The sequence below is a fragment of the Panthera uncia genome, chromosome B1 (genome assembly GCF_023721935.1).
Source record: "Panthera uncia isolate 11264 chromosome B1, Puncia_PCG_1.0, whole genome shotgun sequence".
In the NCBI taxonomy this organism is placed as follows: Eukaryota; Metazoa; Chordata; class Mammalia; order Carnivora; family Felidae; genus Panthera; species Panthera uncia.
The window spans coordinates 4,176,975-4,194,667 of NC_064811.1; the positions used below are offsets into that span (position 1 = coordinate 4,176,975).

General features: G+C 48.7%; 1 protein-coding gene across 18 annotated transcripts in view; it reads right to left on the reverse strand.

The window, feature by feature from the left end:
* Positions 1 to 17,693, reverse strand: part of KIAA0232 (KIAA0232 ortholog) — an 84,058-nt gene that overhangs the window by 18,739 nt on the left and 47,626 nt on the right. For 14 of the 18 annotated variants that reach the window (XR_007457705.1, XM_049630247.1, XM_049630249.1 and 11 more), the window contains 4 exons: positions 13,253 to 13,390; positions 1,516 to 1,582; positions 243 to 324; positions 19 to 123 (listed from right to left, as the gene is read on the reverse strand). Coding sequence is in view for 16 of the 18 variants with exons in the window: in XM_049630247.1 (XP_049486204.1) it covers positions 19 to 123; positions 243 to 324; positions 1,516 to 1,582; positions 13,253 to 13,390 (392 nt within the window). In the remaining 2 variants the exon portion in view is untranslated. Of the gene's footprint in view, positions 1 to 18; positions 124 to 242; positions 325 to 1,515; positions 1,583 to 13,252; positions 13,391 to 17,693 lie in introns of those variants that run through there. The other 4 variants (XM_049630253.1, XM_049630250.1, XM_049630252.1 and 1 more) reach the window with 3 other exon arrangements.

Genomic DNA, 17,693 nt, shown 5'->3' on the forward strand with positions numbered 1-17,693 from the left:
CGTGTTTCTTTCGCTCACCCAGTTCCCAAATCCTGATTCAGTACGTATGACAAGGACAGGACCGTCTCATTCACCTCTGACTCCTCAGTGTCACGCACACAAGAAGTGCTCAACACATGTTTCCTGGATTATAAAATGGGAGACTGAATACAAGGCAACGAACAAAACCGGTAAAGCACACAGCAGTTATTAGTCGGATTTTTAACCGTGCACATTTTGTTAATGAATACAATCTTACATACATTTCCACTTGATCCTTTGCTGTAGGGGATAATTCTGCCTCTGGAGAGGGAGACCCCTCTAACTTTTTGTGAATCTTCTCTTCTGTTATGAAACAAAAATTCAGAAAGATTGGTCTTGTATCTAGTTAACAAATGATTTTTTTTTTTTTTTAAGTTTCTCAAGGAACTTTAGTCGGAAATCATATAGGCTTAGTGGCTGAAAAGAACTCTATACCCAATTTGTCTTCTTATGCAATAAAGATCTACTTCTTCACAGCACCAGAGGGAATTCTCTAGCTTCACCATACTGATGGGGGGCTGAGGGGTGAGAGCTGTTCGCCTCATCACTGACAGAGGGCTCTAGAGGCACCTGACTGACAGACTGACATCCCCTATTAATTACAGCAGAAGGAGAGAGACCATGTTTAATTCCAGAAATTATTTTCTCGCTCAATTCCCCACCCATGGACTTTGTACTGACTCCTCTCAACCGATACGAATCTGTTAAGAAAATCCATTACGATCAGCTCTCTTACAACATCTCTGAGCAAGGGCTGTGTTTCAATAAAACTGAAGCAAAGGGCTATACTCTCAGCTTAGCTCATGGTACCTACTGCCTTAGGTTAAAAACAAATAAACTGTGCCCTTGGAAGGAAGGCTCAAGGGTCACTAGGCGGCAAAATGGCCACGAAGAGGGCAAGAAAAACAAAGAGCCTTAACTTTAACACATAGCTTTCACTCCAAGGGCTTGCAGAAAAGTTGGCCCGAGAAGCCGTGAGGATTCACGAGTCGAAAAGACTTTAACGAGCTTCAAAGACTGCCCTTCCAAAAAACCTCCAAGAGTCAAGGCAGAAATTCCTGTCAAATCTGAAATAATCAGTGTCAACACCCTCGGAGGCCTTGATGTCAACGGGCAGATATTCACGGGGGACAAGGACGGGAAGGAGGAAATACCGCTCCCGATCCCGAGCCCTGGGTTTTGATGTGAACATGACACCAAACATCCCCCCATCGTGAGGGTGCCCGTGGATTAAGTGACTCCTCTGAGAGCAGGGACCTATCGACAAGGGACCGCTAAGGGTGACCCAGAAGCCACTAAGAGCTGAAGACACAGCATGACGCTGCCATGGAGACGCAATGAACACAAAGACTTTCCTCTTCTTGTCTGTCTCTGGCCGATCCTAGGGTGTCCTCAACCATCTCCCTTGGTGCCCGCGGCCCTGGTGCGAACGGCCTACTGTGTGCAGGGCGCAAACAGCCTACTGTGTGCAGGCCCTCCAGGGGCTACGCTCACCTTGCTTACTCTGCAGGTCTTTCAGTCTGGAGCAGAGCTCCTCCACCAGAGTCTCGATACCAGAGCTCTGCATGAGAACAAAACACACATTAGTTTACTGCCAGGTATATAAAAAATCAGGTATCTGTACACCCTTGCTTTAACATAAAGGTCTTACAAATCTTCCACGTTCCAAATGAAATGCGTTATCAATACGTAAACAACACAAGAGTTGAAAAGCTACAGGTTCGCTGATCCAATTTAGTACACATATTTTACTAGTAAAGTATACTCAACGGCACCTGCTGATAAAATGTGAAAGTATGAATGTACCGCCCAGAATGGCTGGTCTTCCCAGGGCTATGGCATGTCACCCACGGTGCAGCCTACGGACCTAAACACTCATCGTACGGCCAACGGTCACCATCAAAAACAATATTCGATATCTGCGTGAGGAAATCTTGTACCGGACTCAGTACAAAGAGGGGGGGAAAAGTCACAAACATCGCGTGCAGCTCCTCTGGGAGCTCATGGTCTAGAGAAAACAAGGCAATTGTGTTCTTTTCTCCAGTGAACACTGACGACTGAAACAAGAAAGCACTCAGAGCCACGGCCCTGAGCGAGTGTGAGAGCTTTGTCTTCTCTTAAAGGTCACGAGCAGGGCACAGAAGAGCCTGAAACTGGGAGGGTGACAAGAAGAGCCAAAGCTCCCGGAGGGACAGATGCTGGAAACACGCACAAACAAATAATCGTTTGCTACGAAGACTTTGAAACTTGAAAGTTTTTCTATTTCTCACAGGAAGAAAGAAAAGTCCTTCACAGAGTACGAAAAGGGAAGACGAATTTCCGAGGACCTTTACTCAGTGGTCGGAGGTCCTATTTAAACCAGAACGGAGTCTCTCTCCGGTGGGCGCGATCCGGACAGGTGCACAGGACTCCGCTCCACCCGCCGCCCTCATGGGGCCTTGAGGGGCTAAAAATAGAACTGTTCCCCATTCACTGAACTCAAAATGACTCAGCACAAGTATTACAGACATCCTAAACAAGAAACCACACAGTTCCAGTCTGAACAGCAGGAAACGGCGCAGTGAAAATGGTTAATTGTAGACGCTGCCAGTTACACTCTACCCCTGACATATCACCGCTTTTAGTAGGGACGCAGGACAGAGGGCGACAGGCAATGGGCCACAGAAGGGCTGTCCCTCCCTTAAAAACACCCCTAAGACCCGTGGCAAATGTTAGTCACAAACACTGCTCTGACCACATAATTCCATCAGGAAGACTCTGCTTACCATAACGTTCAAGGTGTGATGAATATGGCTGTTTTAGTCCATTTCCTCCAGACCACGAACCTAACACCGGTGTCAGCTGACCCGCTGCTCGCTGCACGCTGTTCTCTACAGCGAGCTATGTCACTGTGTTTCTAAACCTAGCGCCAGTCTCCAGTGCCGAGGGCCGAGCCTCTCGGGATCACCATTCAACTTCGCTCAGGTCCCTGCGACGGCCGGCCATTTAATATTCTACACGGAACGATCATCCTCACTAGTGACTACACGGTATTTCTTTTTTATGCTTTGTTTTGGAAATTACCTCCACACATCTGTGAAGTTTACTCGCTCTGGACAGCAAGGCAGCTTGAAGTATACGCATCTGCTCTCCTAGCCACGTGGCAACGAAACGGGGAGCTTACTCCCGAACGCGGCTACGAGCACGCTCCACCCCCCAGGCTCTGTCCTCTTTCCCCGACTACTGCGGCATCCCACTTAGGTGAAAAATAATCATCAGATCGCTGGGCTAGGCCTGAAAACTGAGGAACAGAAAGGGCCACCAAAAGCAGCCTCGTCCCCGGTCGTCTCCCGGCAGGTACTGTTCAGCGTTCACCTGGAGCCGGTGGCGAGAAATTCTGCGTACTTTCCCGATGATGATATGAGCTGTTAGATGTTTTACGAGTACACCACGTCCACGAGGGCACTCAAGGGTACTTGAGAGCGTGTGGTGTCCGAAGAAATAAAGTAAACGAGACCGGTTTTAGTGACGGCTGTAAGGGAGAACACGCTGTAGGTGCCCAAGGTGCCACCGTTCCCACCGAGCTCACACACTGCTGTTCCTAACTGCACTGCCTACAGGGATGGCCCAGGATCCCAGGAGCGTGTTTGAAAAGGCCCCCCCCGCACAGTGAGAGCAGCTCAAATTCAAGTACCGGAACTCCAAATCTGGAAACTGGTGATGCCCACGCGGGGACTGGCAAGTTTCTGAATGCACGACCATTCACTGCTTTATCACTGGCTCAGCCAACGGTCACGAGCAGGGTCGGTCGTGAGCACACCTGGGCTGGGCGTGACCCACGGACAGGCAGGACCCTGTCCTCCGGGGGTTTACACTGTAGTAACGCCTACTTCTAAGAAACGGGCTCCCACGTCCCACCGGCCTGGGTCTGAATTCGCACCCCGCCACACGCGCACCGGGCAGCAGGGCCCATGTGCTGCTTTACCTGTGACCCCGAGACCACACTTTCCCCCTCAAGAGGCTCGAGGCCCAACGAGGATGACGTACACGTGAGGCCCCATCGGAATGCCCGTCACATCAGTCATCTAAACGTCGATGCCACTTGTAGATTTTGTTGATGTTTTTCATTATCCAGAATCTCCCTACTGGATTCCCAATTTCTAAAATGCCTTTAAATTCTGCTCTGGGGGCACCTGGGTGGCTCAGTAGGTTAACTGTCCGACTTCGGCTCAGATCGTGATCTCACGATGCATGAGTCTGAGCCCCGCATCGGGCTCTGCGCTGACAGTTCGCAGCCTAGAGCCTGCTTCCGACTCTGTGTCTCCCTCTCTCTCTCCGTCCCTCCCCTGCTTGTGCTCTCTCAAAAATAAATAAACATTAATAAATAAATAAATAAATTTTGCTCTGATTGGAGTTTGAGGTTGGAGGAGTAAGAAAGATAATTAACCTGACCCAGAGAACCCCAAGTCCTCTGGATTCTGCCCGGGCAGGGGGCCCCCACATGGCCATGCCCTCTCACAGAAGCTCGGGGTAAAGCTAAAGGCCCGGGCTTTCCATGGAGACCCAGCCTCGGTCAGACTCCGCAGCTACTGTCCCGCTGCTTCCGGCAAATTCTCTCGTTGGTTCCCATCTTCAGGACGTCTCCGCCCTCTCCACGCCAGCCATCCTCCTCATCACCAACATAAAGGAAACACAGTCAACCGCACACACTCCCCCACCCCGTTCTCTCTCCTCTCCACGTCCAGAGGTTTCTGTCGCCATTCTAACCAACTCAAAGGTTCACCTTTTATGGACAGATGGTTTGAACTGGGAATTTCCTAACTGCTGGACAGACACTCCCACCCCAGGCCTGCGGTCACTAACCAATATGACACTCGGGGACCTCGAGCTGCCCGGTCCGCTCACGGTGATGTGAGAGTCAAAACAGGTCTGGGTTTGAACACCATCCCAGGGCTCGCCCCGGGACGCTCCCTAAATCGTTCACCCACCACAGACTCGCTTTCCACACCCGGAAAATGGTGTGGAAAATTCCGCGGGGGATTTCCTCCGCTCCATCTTCCAACCCTTGTGCTATCACATTCAGAACGTGAGGAGGTCATCCAGTCCCCTGAACGTCTCTTCCTCATCCTCAAGGCTGCGGCAGCTGGACGGCGATTCGGACAATTCGCCGCCTTTCATTCACTCCTGCGTCTCCATTAAGGTATCTCACACCCTCCCTCCCGGGAGCCCGGTGTCCCCGCCTGCCTCCATCCCCACCAGGATGGAAAAGTGTAGCACTCTGTGCCCCCAGGAACCGTGTCTGCAGGCACGCAGCCCCAGCGCCGGCCCCACCCACGGTGGGGCGCCAGCCGGGGCCCCCCACCCCTACCCTCTTGGAATGCTAACTCCTGGGCCCCCTACGCTGGCCGTGCGGCCGTCACAGCCAGCCTCCCGGCCGAGAGGCCAGACAAGCGAGGAGAGCAGCCTGGATCTTCCGCTCCCAGGGCCACTGGACTGCAGCAGCGTGAGACCCCACACAAGACCAGCCACGGAAGAACCTCCCAGCTGAGCCCTGGCGCACCCACACGACTGGGAGGAAGCCAGACGGCTAGTGTAAGTCACCCAGCTGTGGGGTATTTTGTCATGCGGAAGCAACCCAGGTACAGACGGCTGACGCTCCTCCGCTCAGACCCACCCTGCATGGGCACGGAGCTCTTTTACAATTTTTCAGATCTCGGGTTTCAATTTCTAAAGCAGAGTTGGAAGATTCGTGGGAGGAAACCCAACTAGATACCGAGGCAGGATTACTGGTGACGATTCACTGTGAAGGACCACTTTCATTTTAAAAACCTTTTTAAAATTTAGAACTAAGTTCACATTAAGCCAGTAAACAAAAGAGCACCAGGGGAGACCAGGGAGAACGCACACCAGCGTTCACGAGCTCACGCCTTTGGCAGCCAGGGAAGTTAGAGGAACAGGTGAGGCGGTCGGGCACAGCACAACAGGAAGTGGTGGGTGAGGCGTGGGCTGTGCGGAACAAACATCCCTGGCCTACGGCCGAAGATTTGAAAAACATTAAAAACCCAAACAAATGAAAAGCTGTTTCTGCCACGGCACCTGCATGAGGGCCGTGATTCCCGCCCTCGACCACAGGAAGAGCTACAAAAATCTACCCGCTGGCTGCCTCCAGCTCTCACGTCCATCTGCTCTCTAGAATACGATGTGACAGAAGAGAGACAGCCACTGGATAAATATCGTCACATACCCGTCACGTGCCAGGGAAGACAAGATCTACATCTTCTTAGAACGACGGGCAAAAGACAGTTATTTGTCAGAAAGTAGAGGATGTCAGCCTCTGTTGTAAGTAACGATCAAACAGATTAATCGAGCCTTAGAAAGAAGTTCACTGTGCTCTGTATCATCTTTAGCGGGGCAACGGGACGCCAGGAGTGCGTGATCCGGGTGCGTCAGGCGCGCCGTCCCGTGTCAACGCCAGACAAGTCATTGGACTTCTCTGGGCCCCCATCTCACTGTCTACGAAGCAAGAACGCTTCAGCTGGAGCAAAGCTCTTCAGCCCTCCTGTTCCATCGCCACACCTCGTTTGCTTAGGCAGACCCTGTGTGTAGCAAAATGTTCTGTTGCTTACTTTCCTTTGGAAACGGCAGTTTCTTTTCCCTTCAGACACCCACGCTCCTCCGGTAGCAACTAGACTTGCTGAAGGAGATTCAGGCACAGAGGCTTGTTGGGCTCTGGGTCAAATGTCCGGATACGCCATTCCTCACACCTCACGGTTCAATTAACAAGAGTAGTAGCCCAGTTCCTCAACACAGAACAGTTATTTTTAATCCAGAAAGCACGATCTCTTAAAGAAGCCAAGAGTGGGCACATAAGGAAAGAATGCACGTAACAACAGGTTAGTGTATCTTTCTGGTTAGTCCCGTAGCTCTCACCAAATAAAAGCCCGTGATGGTAAAACAGTTAAAACACCCTGACTCTAATCCAGCAATCTGACATCCACATATCAACTCCAGAAAAGCCCTGTGTGTGCATGAGGGCACACGTACGCAGAATGCTCCCCGGACAAGCCTTGCGTGTGCACAAGGACACGTGTACAGAGTGCTCCCTACTGTACTCTTTATTAACAGTCAAAAATGGGACAGAATCGAAAGGTCCGTTGCCAGAAGAATAAACAGCTATATGGTCTTACAATGGGCAACTGTTTAGCAGTGAAAAGGAGTTAATCGCATTATCAAACACAGATAAAACTTCAAAAATGTTGACTAAAAGAAGTTGCAAAATATGTGCAGAGTGGTTCCGCTCACATAAAGTTAACATGTGAAAGTCTCCCACTGGTGTGCTCCCGAAGCAGTGTTTAGTGAAAGTATACAGATATGCACGGGAAGGACAAGTCCACGTTCAGGACAGCGGGAGCACCTGAGAGAGACGGACTAACGCGCCATCGGGAAAGAGCGCAGCGGGGGGAGGGGGGGCTTTGCTTGTAAGAACTTACTTCTGAAGCCAGGCACACGGCTATTCAACGCTCCGTATTCTCTGTACCTTCCCCCGTCTGCCTCTGCACCCTCGCGCACTCGGTCCTTTTTACGTCCCACGCCACAGCACCTCACATGCCTCTGTTTTGCCCTCTCACTCCCCTCAGCCACAGATTTTATAGCAGCTGTTCCCCCTTCTTGCCTTTCTCCTACCCTTACTTCTTGACATTTAAAAGTCAGGAATTTCCTGCAGAAACCACAATTTCCCACCTTTCCTAAAGCGAGCTCAGAAGTTCTGGCCCCATCAGGACCACATCTGCCATGGCCGCAACCAGCTAGTGCGGGGCTGGGCCAGTGCCCCACAGGCCTCACCGCACCTTACTGTCTTCCTTATGCAACTTCCCACCTGGCCCCGGAGACAGGAGCGCGCCAGGTCTGGGCGACATACACACACAAGCCAACAGTCTATTGTCCGGCCTCCTCCAGAACCACCCGGCCGCTTTCCGGAGTCTCCACTTGGCCCTCTCCCTGGGAGCTCACATTCAAAGCTCTATTCACACCCTCACCCACCCACGGATTAGTGTTTCTTCCCTGATTTCCTTTCCTCAGACATGAAAATTCCATTCTTGCAGCTGCTCAGACCAGAAACCTTGGCTATCCCTCGCTGGGTTCCTCCCTCTTCTCCACTCCAAATGGGGCCGTCAGCTCTACCTTCAAAATATATCTAGAATCCAACTAGCGCTCACGGTCCTCTACCTTCCAGGCCACCGCTTTCTCAGTCTTCCCCTGCCCCCCCCACCACCACCCCCAGCCCAGGGGCCCATGGGGCCCTATCAGTGTCAAAGTCAGGTTACACTAGCCTCTGCTCCAGACCCTCCAGCCCTCTGCCACCTCCCCGAGGAAGAGCCAAAACCCTCCCAACGGCCTCCAGGTGCCCCTGAATGCCCCTCCCTCCACCTAGAGTGAGGAGATAAGGCCAAGGCTTCTACGGCAGGGCTGGCTGTGACCGCACAGCCACCGTGAGCCTTCTCAGCTTTAGTCACGGGCTTCTCAGGGGTCTGGCCTATAGGGGGAGCACAGCCTCACCTCTTGCATGGCTCAGAATCTCATCCGTTTTAAGTGCTCCAAAAATGTTAGTCACCATTGTTCTGATCCTTGTTTTATTATCCAGAACGAGTTAAGTTCAGAAGTCAGTGTGCAAATACGTCGTCAAAATTAACTTTAACAGTAAACTGCCAGGAAACATGGAACATGGTTTTTGTATCTTGCATATCCAACCCGGCACAGCCGACGAACAACACATATGCAAATACTACGATGGAGTATTGCTCTTACTGGAGGATTTCGGTCAGTGTGAGAACATGAGCAACTGAAGAAGGGCCCCGCTGTAGCCGGGGCATCAATCCTCTGCGAGGCTCTTCGATGGGGTGGGTGGGGCAGGGCGACACCCAAAACCTAAAGCTACGCTGCCTCTGAGCCTCGCTTGCGGCCCCCCCACGGCCGGGCGCAGAGCTCCTCATCTTCCAAGGACGCCCCCAGATGGACGGCGAACTACCACCGTTAGTGCAGTTTTCAGAAGCTCCATTAAAACAAGCAGAAATAGGACTACTTATTATGAAAACAAAACTAAAACAATATAAAAAGCCTTAACTCTGGGGACAGAGAAGGCAGAGCCAACGAAACTTGAGGATTGTAAATAACGATAGCTGACAAACCTCAACGCTCTTTTATGTTTTTTAAAACGGGGCAAGGGATCTGGATATATTCAACCTCAGGCACATGCCACGTCCACTGACAACAGAGACAGAGAGCTCAGGAAAGCGTCACTTAATAAAAGCACATTTGGGGGACGTGTGAGCTGCACCAGCCCCATTACGGGCCCTGTTACCACTGCAGCCACAGCAGGTGCAAAACATGCTACAGAAAATGAACGGCCAAGGGCTGGGGGAAGGTGGGGGGGGGGGGGGTTCGGTCGGTTGAGCGTCCGACTCTAGGTTTCGGCTCAGCTCATGTCACGGTTTGTGGGTTCAAGCCCCGCGTCGGGCTCCGTGCCGACAGCACAGAGCCTGCTTGGGATCCTCTCTCTCTCCCCTTCTGTCTGCCCCTCCCTGCTCACACACACTCTCTCAAAAATAGACATTCAAAAAAAAAAAAGAAAATGGATGGCCAGAGAACTGTGTGTTATTTGCATGTGCAAGCAAAGGGAACTGGCAGAGGCAGTTTCAGCAGAACCTAACAAACAGCAAGGCCCGTGAGGGTCATGATCTCCTTGAGGAATAAACACTCACCAACCGCCCAAATTCTTTGCCGAATTTTAACAACGTGTACAGTTAAGTTTGACCTAACTGTGTTTCGTGCTGTTTCGGCGATGCCTCTGTGACAAAACCTTGAGGTAAGCAGGTCAAAGCTGTGATGTGGGGCACAACTTGTCGCAGGGACAAAGCGGAAGGAGACACAGAGTCCCATCACGAGCATGGAGAAGCACAGTCCGGGAAGTCAGCCTCTCCACGGCAACCATGACGCACTGGAGTCTGACGCTACGGCTGCTTTCACAGCAACGACCAACGCCGTACCTGTAATCGTCACACAGGCACGCGTGGAAGTCACGAGAAAAGAACTCCTCTCCCAGGTGACGCTTAACCTCACCTCTACCGGCCTACCCAACAGAACGACAGCAGCACTCAGGTTACCCTCGCGGTTACAGCACTAGCATTTTCGTCAGACTGTGAACAGTCTAGCGGCTTTTGATTCCGATCAGCTGGCAGTGGCTGGGTGGGAAAGCGCGGAACCACGTGCGTCACCTTCCTCAGTACTAGGAAACGAACATCACACCCGTAGGCCAACATTCACTGCGGCCCAAACAGAGAACAAAACGTTTGCGTTCTAATTTCCTAGGTAGGACCTCTTTGTGCCTTTAGTTTCACTGCAGCCAGCAGGCAGAGTCTAGAAAGAAAAGCCTGGGGACATATAGCCTATAGTTTATGAACATGCACAGTGCTTCCCTTCTGTTGTTGCAGGCCACAAAGAAAGAGGATTTTTTCCCCCCAGGTTCCTTCCACTGACTCCCCAAAAGCCAGGAGAGCCCGCCTGAGGACGCTGTGCTGATGCACACACATCACAGCGGGCGGTCCGAAAAAGGCAGGCGGGGCTTGAGAACTTCCTTCTTCTGCTTCCTTCATTCCCTAAGCCCGTACCCAGCTCCTGGCACATGCCTGGCGGGTTCATTTCCTCAGCTGATTTTCAGTTGATAGGATTAAAAACAATCATTAGGAAAAAGCAATGCATCAATTATTTTACAAAATAAGAAGAAACTGGACAAGTATACTTCACTGGGTTTGTAAACAAAACTCCCAGCTTTGGCTTCCCAGCAAAGAAAAGCATTTCTGCAAAGCAACAATGTCAAGAACCGCCCTCCTCTGTCTGCGCCGCACCGAGTCTGTCCACCTCGCACCAAGGGGCCGCCAGCACTTGCCACGCCCGGCCAGCATCAACCGGCCGAGAGCTCAGCAGGCCGGGGAGCAGGGGCCCACACTCCTCATTCTTCGACCGTTCGCTCCGGGCACCCTTGTTTTCCACTCAGCTTCCCTCCGCCATGAGTCAAGGCAAGAGTCATTTCACAGCAACTCTGGTCCAAAGCAGAAATAAGATCCCTTCCCAGACTGAAACCCTCAACTCGCATTCTCCTCCCAACCATGACTCAGCAGCTTCTTTGGAATTTGCTCAAAGAATTTACCTGAACTAACCTCTCCTTTAAAAAGGCACCTGCATTTTATTTATTTTTTTATTTTATTTTATTTTTTTTTTCAACGTTTTTTATTTATTTTTGGGACAGAGAGAGACAGAGCATGAACGGGGGAGGGGCAGAGAGAGAGGGAGACACAGAATCGGAAACAGGCTCCAGGCTCCGAGCCATCAGCCCAGAGCCCGACGCGGGGCTCGAACTCACGGACCGCGAGATCGTGACCTGGCCGAAGTCGGACGCCCAACCGACTGCACCACCCAGGCGTCCCCACCTGCATTTTAAACTCCAAATTACTTTCCCTTCTGGGTCGGGTAGAAAATGGCTTTTGAGCAAGCATCCGACCACCCCCTTTTCTCTGTGTGAGCACTGCCCCTGCTCAAGGACGGGACCCCCCCAGGCAACTCTGCCCCCTCCTTGCCACGCATCCAAATCGGTGGACTCCCGGCCACTTGTATTTCTCCCTAGGTGACAGGTGCTGGGTCCCAGCTTCCACCAGCCTTCAGACGAGAGGGAATGACCCAGAAGCAGAGAGAGAAGCGAAGGAGAGATTGTGGCTCATTAGAGAAAATGACTCTGGCTGTCCATCATTTTACTGGCCGTTCAGGCCGCTTCTCCGGCCCTGCGTCTCCAGCACTCACCGTCGCGAGTCCCCTGTGTGCTGCAGGTGTATTCCCACCCCTTAGACCAGGCTCATTACGTCCCACTTGCCATAACGAAGCGGTACCTGATCAAGACAACCCATGAGCGGTCACTTCCAAAGTCCTATCCCACAGTCTACGAGGCAGCAGTTTCGAGAGATCAGAGGTTAACAAATCAAAGGGGTGGGGAGGGGAGAGGAGAACAGAGGGAGAGGACAAGGGCAGGACGACAAGGAACACTCCTTAAACACCTGAGCATTCAACTCCGTTCAAGAGAAATTCGGTACCGCCAGTGATCGTACTCGCTCAGTTAGGTACCAGGACATGAACACATGGGCAGGTCACAGCCTCAGTCCCGGAGGAGCACAGTGAGCGCGGTGACGAAGGGGAGCCAGAATGAACACCCTCAGTGGAGGACGTGAGGCAGCACGAGGCAGCACGAGGCAGCGGGAGCCCACGCCAGGGGCCTAGGCTCTCACAGACGATTCTGAGCAGGAGAACACACTGCCGGGAAGCACTGAACAAACCTCAAGAGGCATGCGTGGTGGGCGGCAGCCAGAAAGAACACACCTCTGTAGATGATCAGATGTAGCAAACCTGGTTACCCCAACGTCAGCCTTTAGAGGACTCAGCTCAGGAGGAAGTTTCGGTAACTTGTATGAATCCTCCCAATTCAACTCTGCTTTACAAAGGTACCTTTTGAACCGCACCGTCGCAAACAGTGGTGAAAGCTAAATAATTTTCTAAGTGGTTATGATCTCAGAGAGTACGTCTTATCCTGAGTAATAAGAACTGCATAGTATTAATCTAAATGGGTGATTTTACTCTAAAGCTATTTTGTTCTGTCAGCATGAAGGACAGGAGAAATATTTTACGTGAAGTATTAGAAGATGGATAAAAATAATCTTAGAGGGGGCACCTGGCTGGCTCAGTCAGAAGAACATGGGACCCTTGATCTTGGGAGTCAGGAGTCTGAACGTAGAGATAACTCCCCAAAAAAACAAAACAAACAAACAAAAAAAACCAACTAAGTAAATAGCCAGTAATAAAGAGTATATTATATTGCTGTTGGAATATTGCTTGAGGAAATATAACTTAGCCACCAAAAAGAATGAAGATAATGTGAGAAGACAGAACATGTTAAATCGGAAAACAAGGACATAAAATTTTGTGTATACTCTAATAGCACTTGTTAAAGAATGTACTTTATAAAACTCAACTTATGAAGAAAAATGCCAAAAAGGAAAAAAGGGCCGTGTTCACATCACAGTGGTAAGACAATGAATAGTTTATTTTTCTAAGTTGTTTTGGTCAAGATGCTGCATTTGTGTACCTTTAGCCCCACCCCCCGCCCCGCCTCTTTCTTCTTCTCGTAAGTATTAGAAACAAAATGCAAACCTACTTCATCAGAAGCAGAACGAAGACACTGGACAGCAGCCTGTTTTTTCATTTCTTCTAGAGTTAGATCTGAGCACTTTTTCTTACTCTTCCCCCATTTCTTATAAGCTCCTTTTTCCCAGCCCAGGAAGATGTCATTCTCCTAAAATGAGATTAGACAGAGTTCAATGAACAAGATGAAATAACAAGTTTCATACTCTGTTATTTCCCACACGCTCACACATACATTCCCTACCAGGTATGTTCATCACAGAATGGCACACGCTAATAAGAGACCACAGAACACTGTCAATCAGAGCACTTTACGAGAATCCATTCATTTGGCATCTATTATTGAGATTATCATTACATTATTTATGATCTTGATGAACCTGACCCACTGACATTCAAAGTAAATGCTAATGAACTCAGACATTTTTAAGTAAATGCAAGTATTGTATATCTAAGTTTCAGTATAAATTCCAAATCATATTCACAATTAAATGTCTTCTCTTCTGTGCTTCCCACTCTTTTGATAGTGTTCATATAACTACCAGATTTTAACAGTTAACAGTTAAACGGTTCAGTCCCTATTTCTTCACCTTATCGTCTAAAAAGCAACACACATAAAATATTTTATGCTGGCATTTTAATTTTATGTTTCCCCTTGGTTACATATGCCCGTTATAAAAATCTGAAGAAAAACTGAAGAGCAGGAAGGAGGCAAAATTATCCGTGAGCCTACCACTCAGTGAAAACTAGAATAATCTGGACTGCTTCATTTGGTCTTTTCTGTATGCTTTAAAAAGCAGAGATTTGAACTCACACTATTTGTAGAATATTGCAATTGTACTTAACTTACTGATCTGTAAACATTACCCCCATGTTACCACAAATTCTTTGGCTATATAATATTCCAAGATGTAAGTTTATAGCTCTTTCCCTCAACTGGGACTTTAAGTAGTATCTTTAATTGCTTTGCTACTTTGTTTTGCCTTTTAAAAAGGTTTCCATTTAACAAATTATGATTAAAACCAGTGGACAATAAGGGAAAAAAGATCAGAATGACAGACAAAGGCAACATTTTAAAAATTACTTAGAGGACATGGCCTACAGTGGGTCGTCAGGAAACAGATATGAATATATGAATAAGATGAAAAAAGAAGGAAAAGCATAATAATAATGAACTCAAAAGATTTTAAAAGATGTAGGGCGCCCAGGTGGCTCAGTCGGTTAAGCGCCAACTTCAGCTCAGGTCATGATCTCACGGTTGATGAGTTTGAGCCCAGCATTGGGCTCTGTGCTGACAGCTCAGAGCCTGGAGCCTGCTTCGGATTCTGTGTCTTTCTCTCTCTTTCTCTCTCTCTCTCTCTCTCTGTGTGTGTGTGTGTGTGTGTGTGTGTGTGTGTATGCCTCCCCTGCTCACACTCTGTCTCTCTCAAAAATAAATAAAAACATTTTAAAAAATTAAAAAATAAATAAATAAAAGATCAAATCACACGCCATCTAACCCAATTTTTACTTTGATCCAATGCACAGAAATCACTTTTATGCCACCAGATAAGAGCGGGAGAACAATCCCTCCATCTACGCCCATCATAATTAGCACCCTTCTACTTAATTTCTTGGGCATGTCTGCAGATCTCATGAACCTGCAAACCAGATTTTTCTGGCTGAGTGGTGTCAATTCCAATTTTCCAAAGGAAAATGTGTTTGATGGCCAAGTAAGTACTATCAGTAGATTTCCATTATCTAATGTGTTTGGCTGGACTACACCTGAAACCGGACATTCCTTATCAGTGATATCTTCCAGAGACAGGGCTTGTCCTCTGACAGGGAGAGTGGACAGAACCATAACAATGCAGACTTGAAGCTTCCAAAGGCAGAGAGAAATGTCATTTGCTCTACTGTTCATAGTATTTAGAGCAAAGAAGGCAGAAACGTTATTTAATTATGGAAAAAGGGACTCCTTGTTGTCTGAGCTGCTGGGATTGGCTCTTTCTCCTTCTTGAGCAATACGAACATCTCTCTACCCAGCAGAGGTAACACCTTCAAAGATCCCAATCAAGTTTTATTAGGCAGACAGAAGGCACTTTCAAACTTCACATGGACAGGTGCTCTTTCTGAAGGGCAGTCTGACAACACGTGTCCAACTTTTCAAACATGGGCATGCACTTTCAATCTAATAATTCTACTTCTGAGAATTTATCCTAACCAAATAACCGCCCTCGTGTGCACGGATTTAGCTACTGCAATGCTGATCAGACAGCGGTCAATCAAGGCAAACCAGCAGAAACAACTGAAATGCCAAATAAGGAGGACTTGGTTAAATAAGTTACGATTCATCCAGGTGATGAGATATTATAGCCATTACGGAAATTATGAAGCATATTTATTGACACACAAAGCCATTCACAGTGTACGTAAGAGAAACAGTTTATACAAAAGGACGATCTCATTTTTTTATTAACGCACTTGCACATATGCACACACTGATGTGCATTAAAATGTCTCAGAAATGATGGGGCGCCTGGGTGGCTCAGTCGGTTAAGCAGCTGACTTCAGCTCAGGTCACGATCTCGTGGTCTGTGAGTTCGAGCCCCGCGTCGGGCTCTGTGCTGACAGCTCAGAGCCTGGAGCCTGTTTCAGATTCTGTGTCTCCCTCTCTCTGACCCTCCCCTGTTCATGCTCTGTCTCTCCCTGTCTCAAAAATAAATCAAACGTTAAAAAATTAAAAAAAAAAAAAAGTCTCAGAAATGAACTAAGAGGTCACCAAAGAGCTTATCTCTTGGTGAGTAGGAGGAGGACACTAATTTTATTTTCTGATTTTTCTTGTAATTAGGCCATACTCCCTTAATAGTCAAAGCTATATTGGGGGGGGGGGGGGGGGCGCCGCGCCTGGGTGGCTCAGTTGGTTAAGCGTCTGACTTTGGCTCAGGTCGTGATCTCACAGTTTGTGGGTTTGAGCCACACGTCAGTCCCTGTGCTGACAGCTCAGAGCCTGGAGCCTGCTCCAGATTCTGTGTCTCCCTCTCTCTGCCCCTCCCCCTGCCTCTCTCTCTCAAAAACAAATAAACATTAAAAAAAATTTTTTTGGGGGTGCCTGGGTGGCTCAGTCGGTTGAGTGTCCGACTTCATCTGGGGTCATGATCTCGTGGTTCGTGAGTTCGGGCCCCCCGTCGGGCTCTGTGCTGACAGCTGGGAGCCGGGAGCCTGGAGCCTGGAGCCTGGAGCCTGGAGCCTGGAGCCTGCTTCGGATTCTGTGTCTCCCTCTGTCTCTGTCCCTCCCCTGCTCATGCTGTATCTCCTTCTCTCTCAAAAATAAATAAACATTAAAAAATTTTTTTTAAATTTTTTTCTTAAAGCTGCATATTCTTTTTCATAGAAAACGTATTAGGTCAAGAATACGGAGAAATGAGAAGAGCTCCTGTAGCTCTTCACTTACAACGGGAATCTGGCATTAGCTTCATGTTTCCCGTTTGGCATCCCGAGGTTTATACACGAATGTGGATTCACCCATTCATCCAGTAACGACTGAAGTGTCTTCTTTAGGCACTAGGGATTATAAGAATGAACGCAGCAGAGTCCCTGCTTGCCAGACGTGCACAGTCTGGTGCGAAATACAGACACAGAAGCAAATGACTGGGGTATGGCTGTTGCGATTAGAAATGGTTCAAGAGGCACTTAGGAAGCTCACTTTGCTGCTAAGCAGAGGCTTCCTACGGAAGGAAAGGTGGCTGAAGTGGAGCCTTGCAAGAGCGAAGACAAGTTTGGACTAGAGAAGGGGAGATGCCAGGCAGAAGAAACAAGGTGCTAGAGCAAGGGACCAAGGAACAGCAAACGTTTTCTGTAGAGAGCCAGACAATATTTTCAACTTGGCAGGCCGAGAGGATCACCAAGGATATAATTATAGGTACTTTTACAAAAAGCAGAGAAAGTCTCACAATGTTTTTATTGATGGAATTCAAACTCTAATTCAGTACGATATTCTGTTCTCAGCCCTACTAATGAGAAGGACAAAACTCTTGGGGAGGAGAGGAGATAAAACATTTGCTTCTCTGGGGAACATAGTTAATGTTCTCTACCATCAAAATCAAATACAAATGTTCGTCTGTTAATGCTAATTTTTTACAATAACAGTTGTATTCACATACCACAAAATTTACTCTTCTAAAGTGTGCAATTCAGTGGTTTTCAATATAATTCAGTGGTGATTAGGCAACCATCACCACTATCTTTTTTGGGGTTTTGGTTTTTTTAAGCAGGATCCACACCCAACATGGAGCCCAACGCGGGGCCTGAACTCACGACCCTGAGATCAAGACCTGATCTGAAATCAAGAGTCAGGCGCTTACCCGACAGAGCCACCCAAGCACCCTTCCCCTATCTCATTTTAAAACCTACTCATCTGGGAACGCAAGCTGGTGCAGCCACTCTGGAAAGCAGTATGGAGGTTCCTCAAAAAA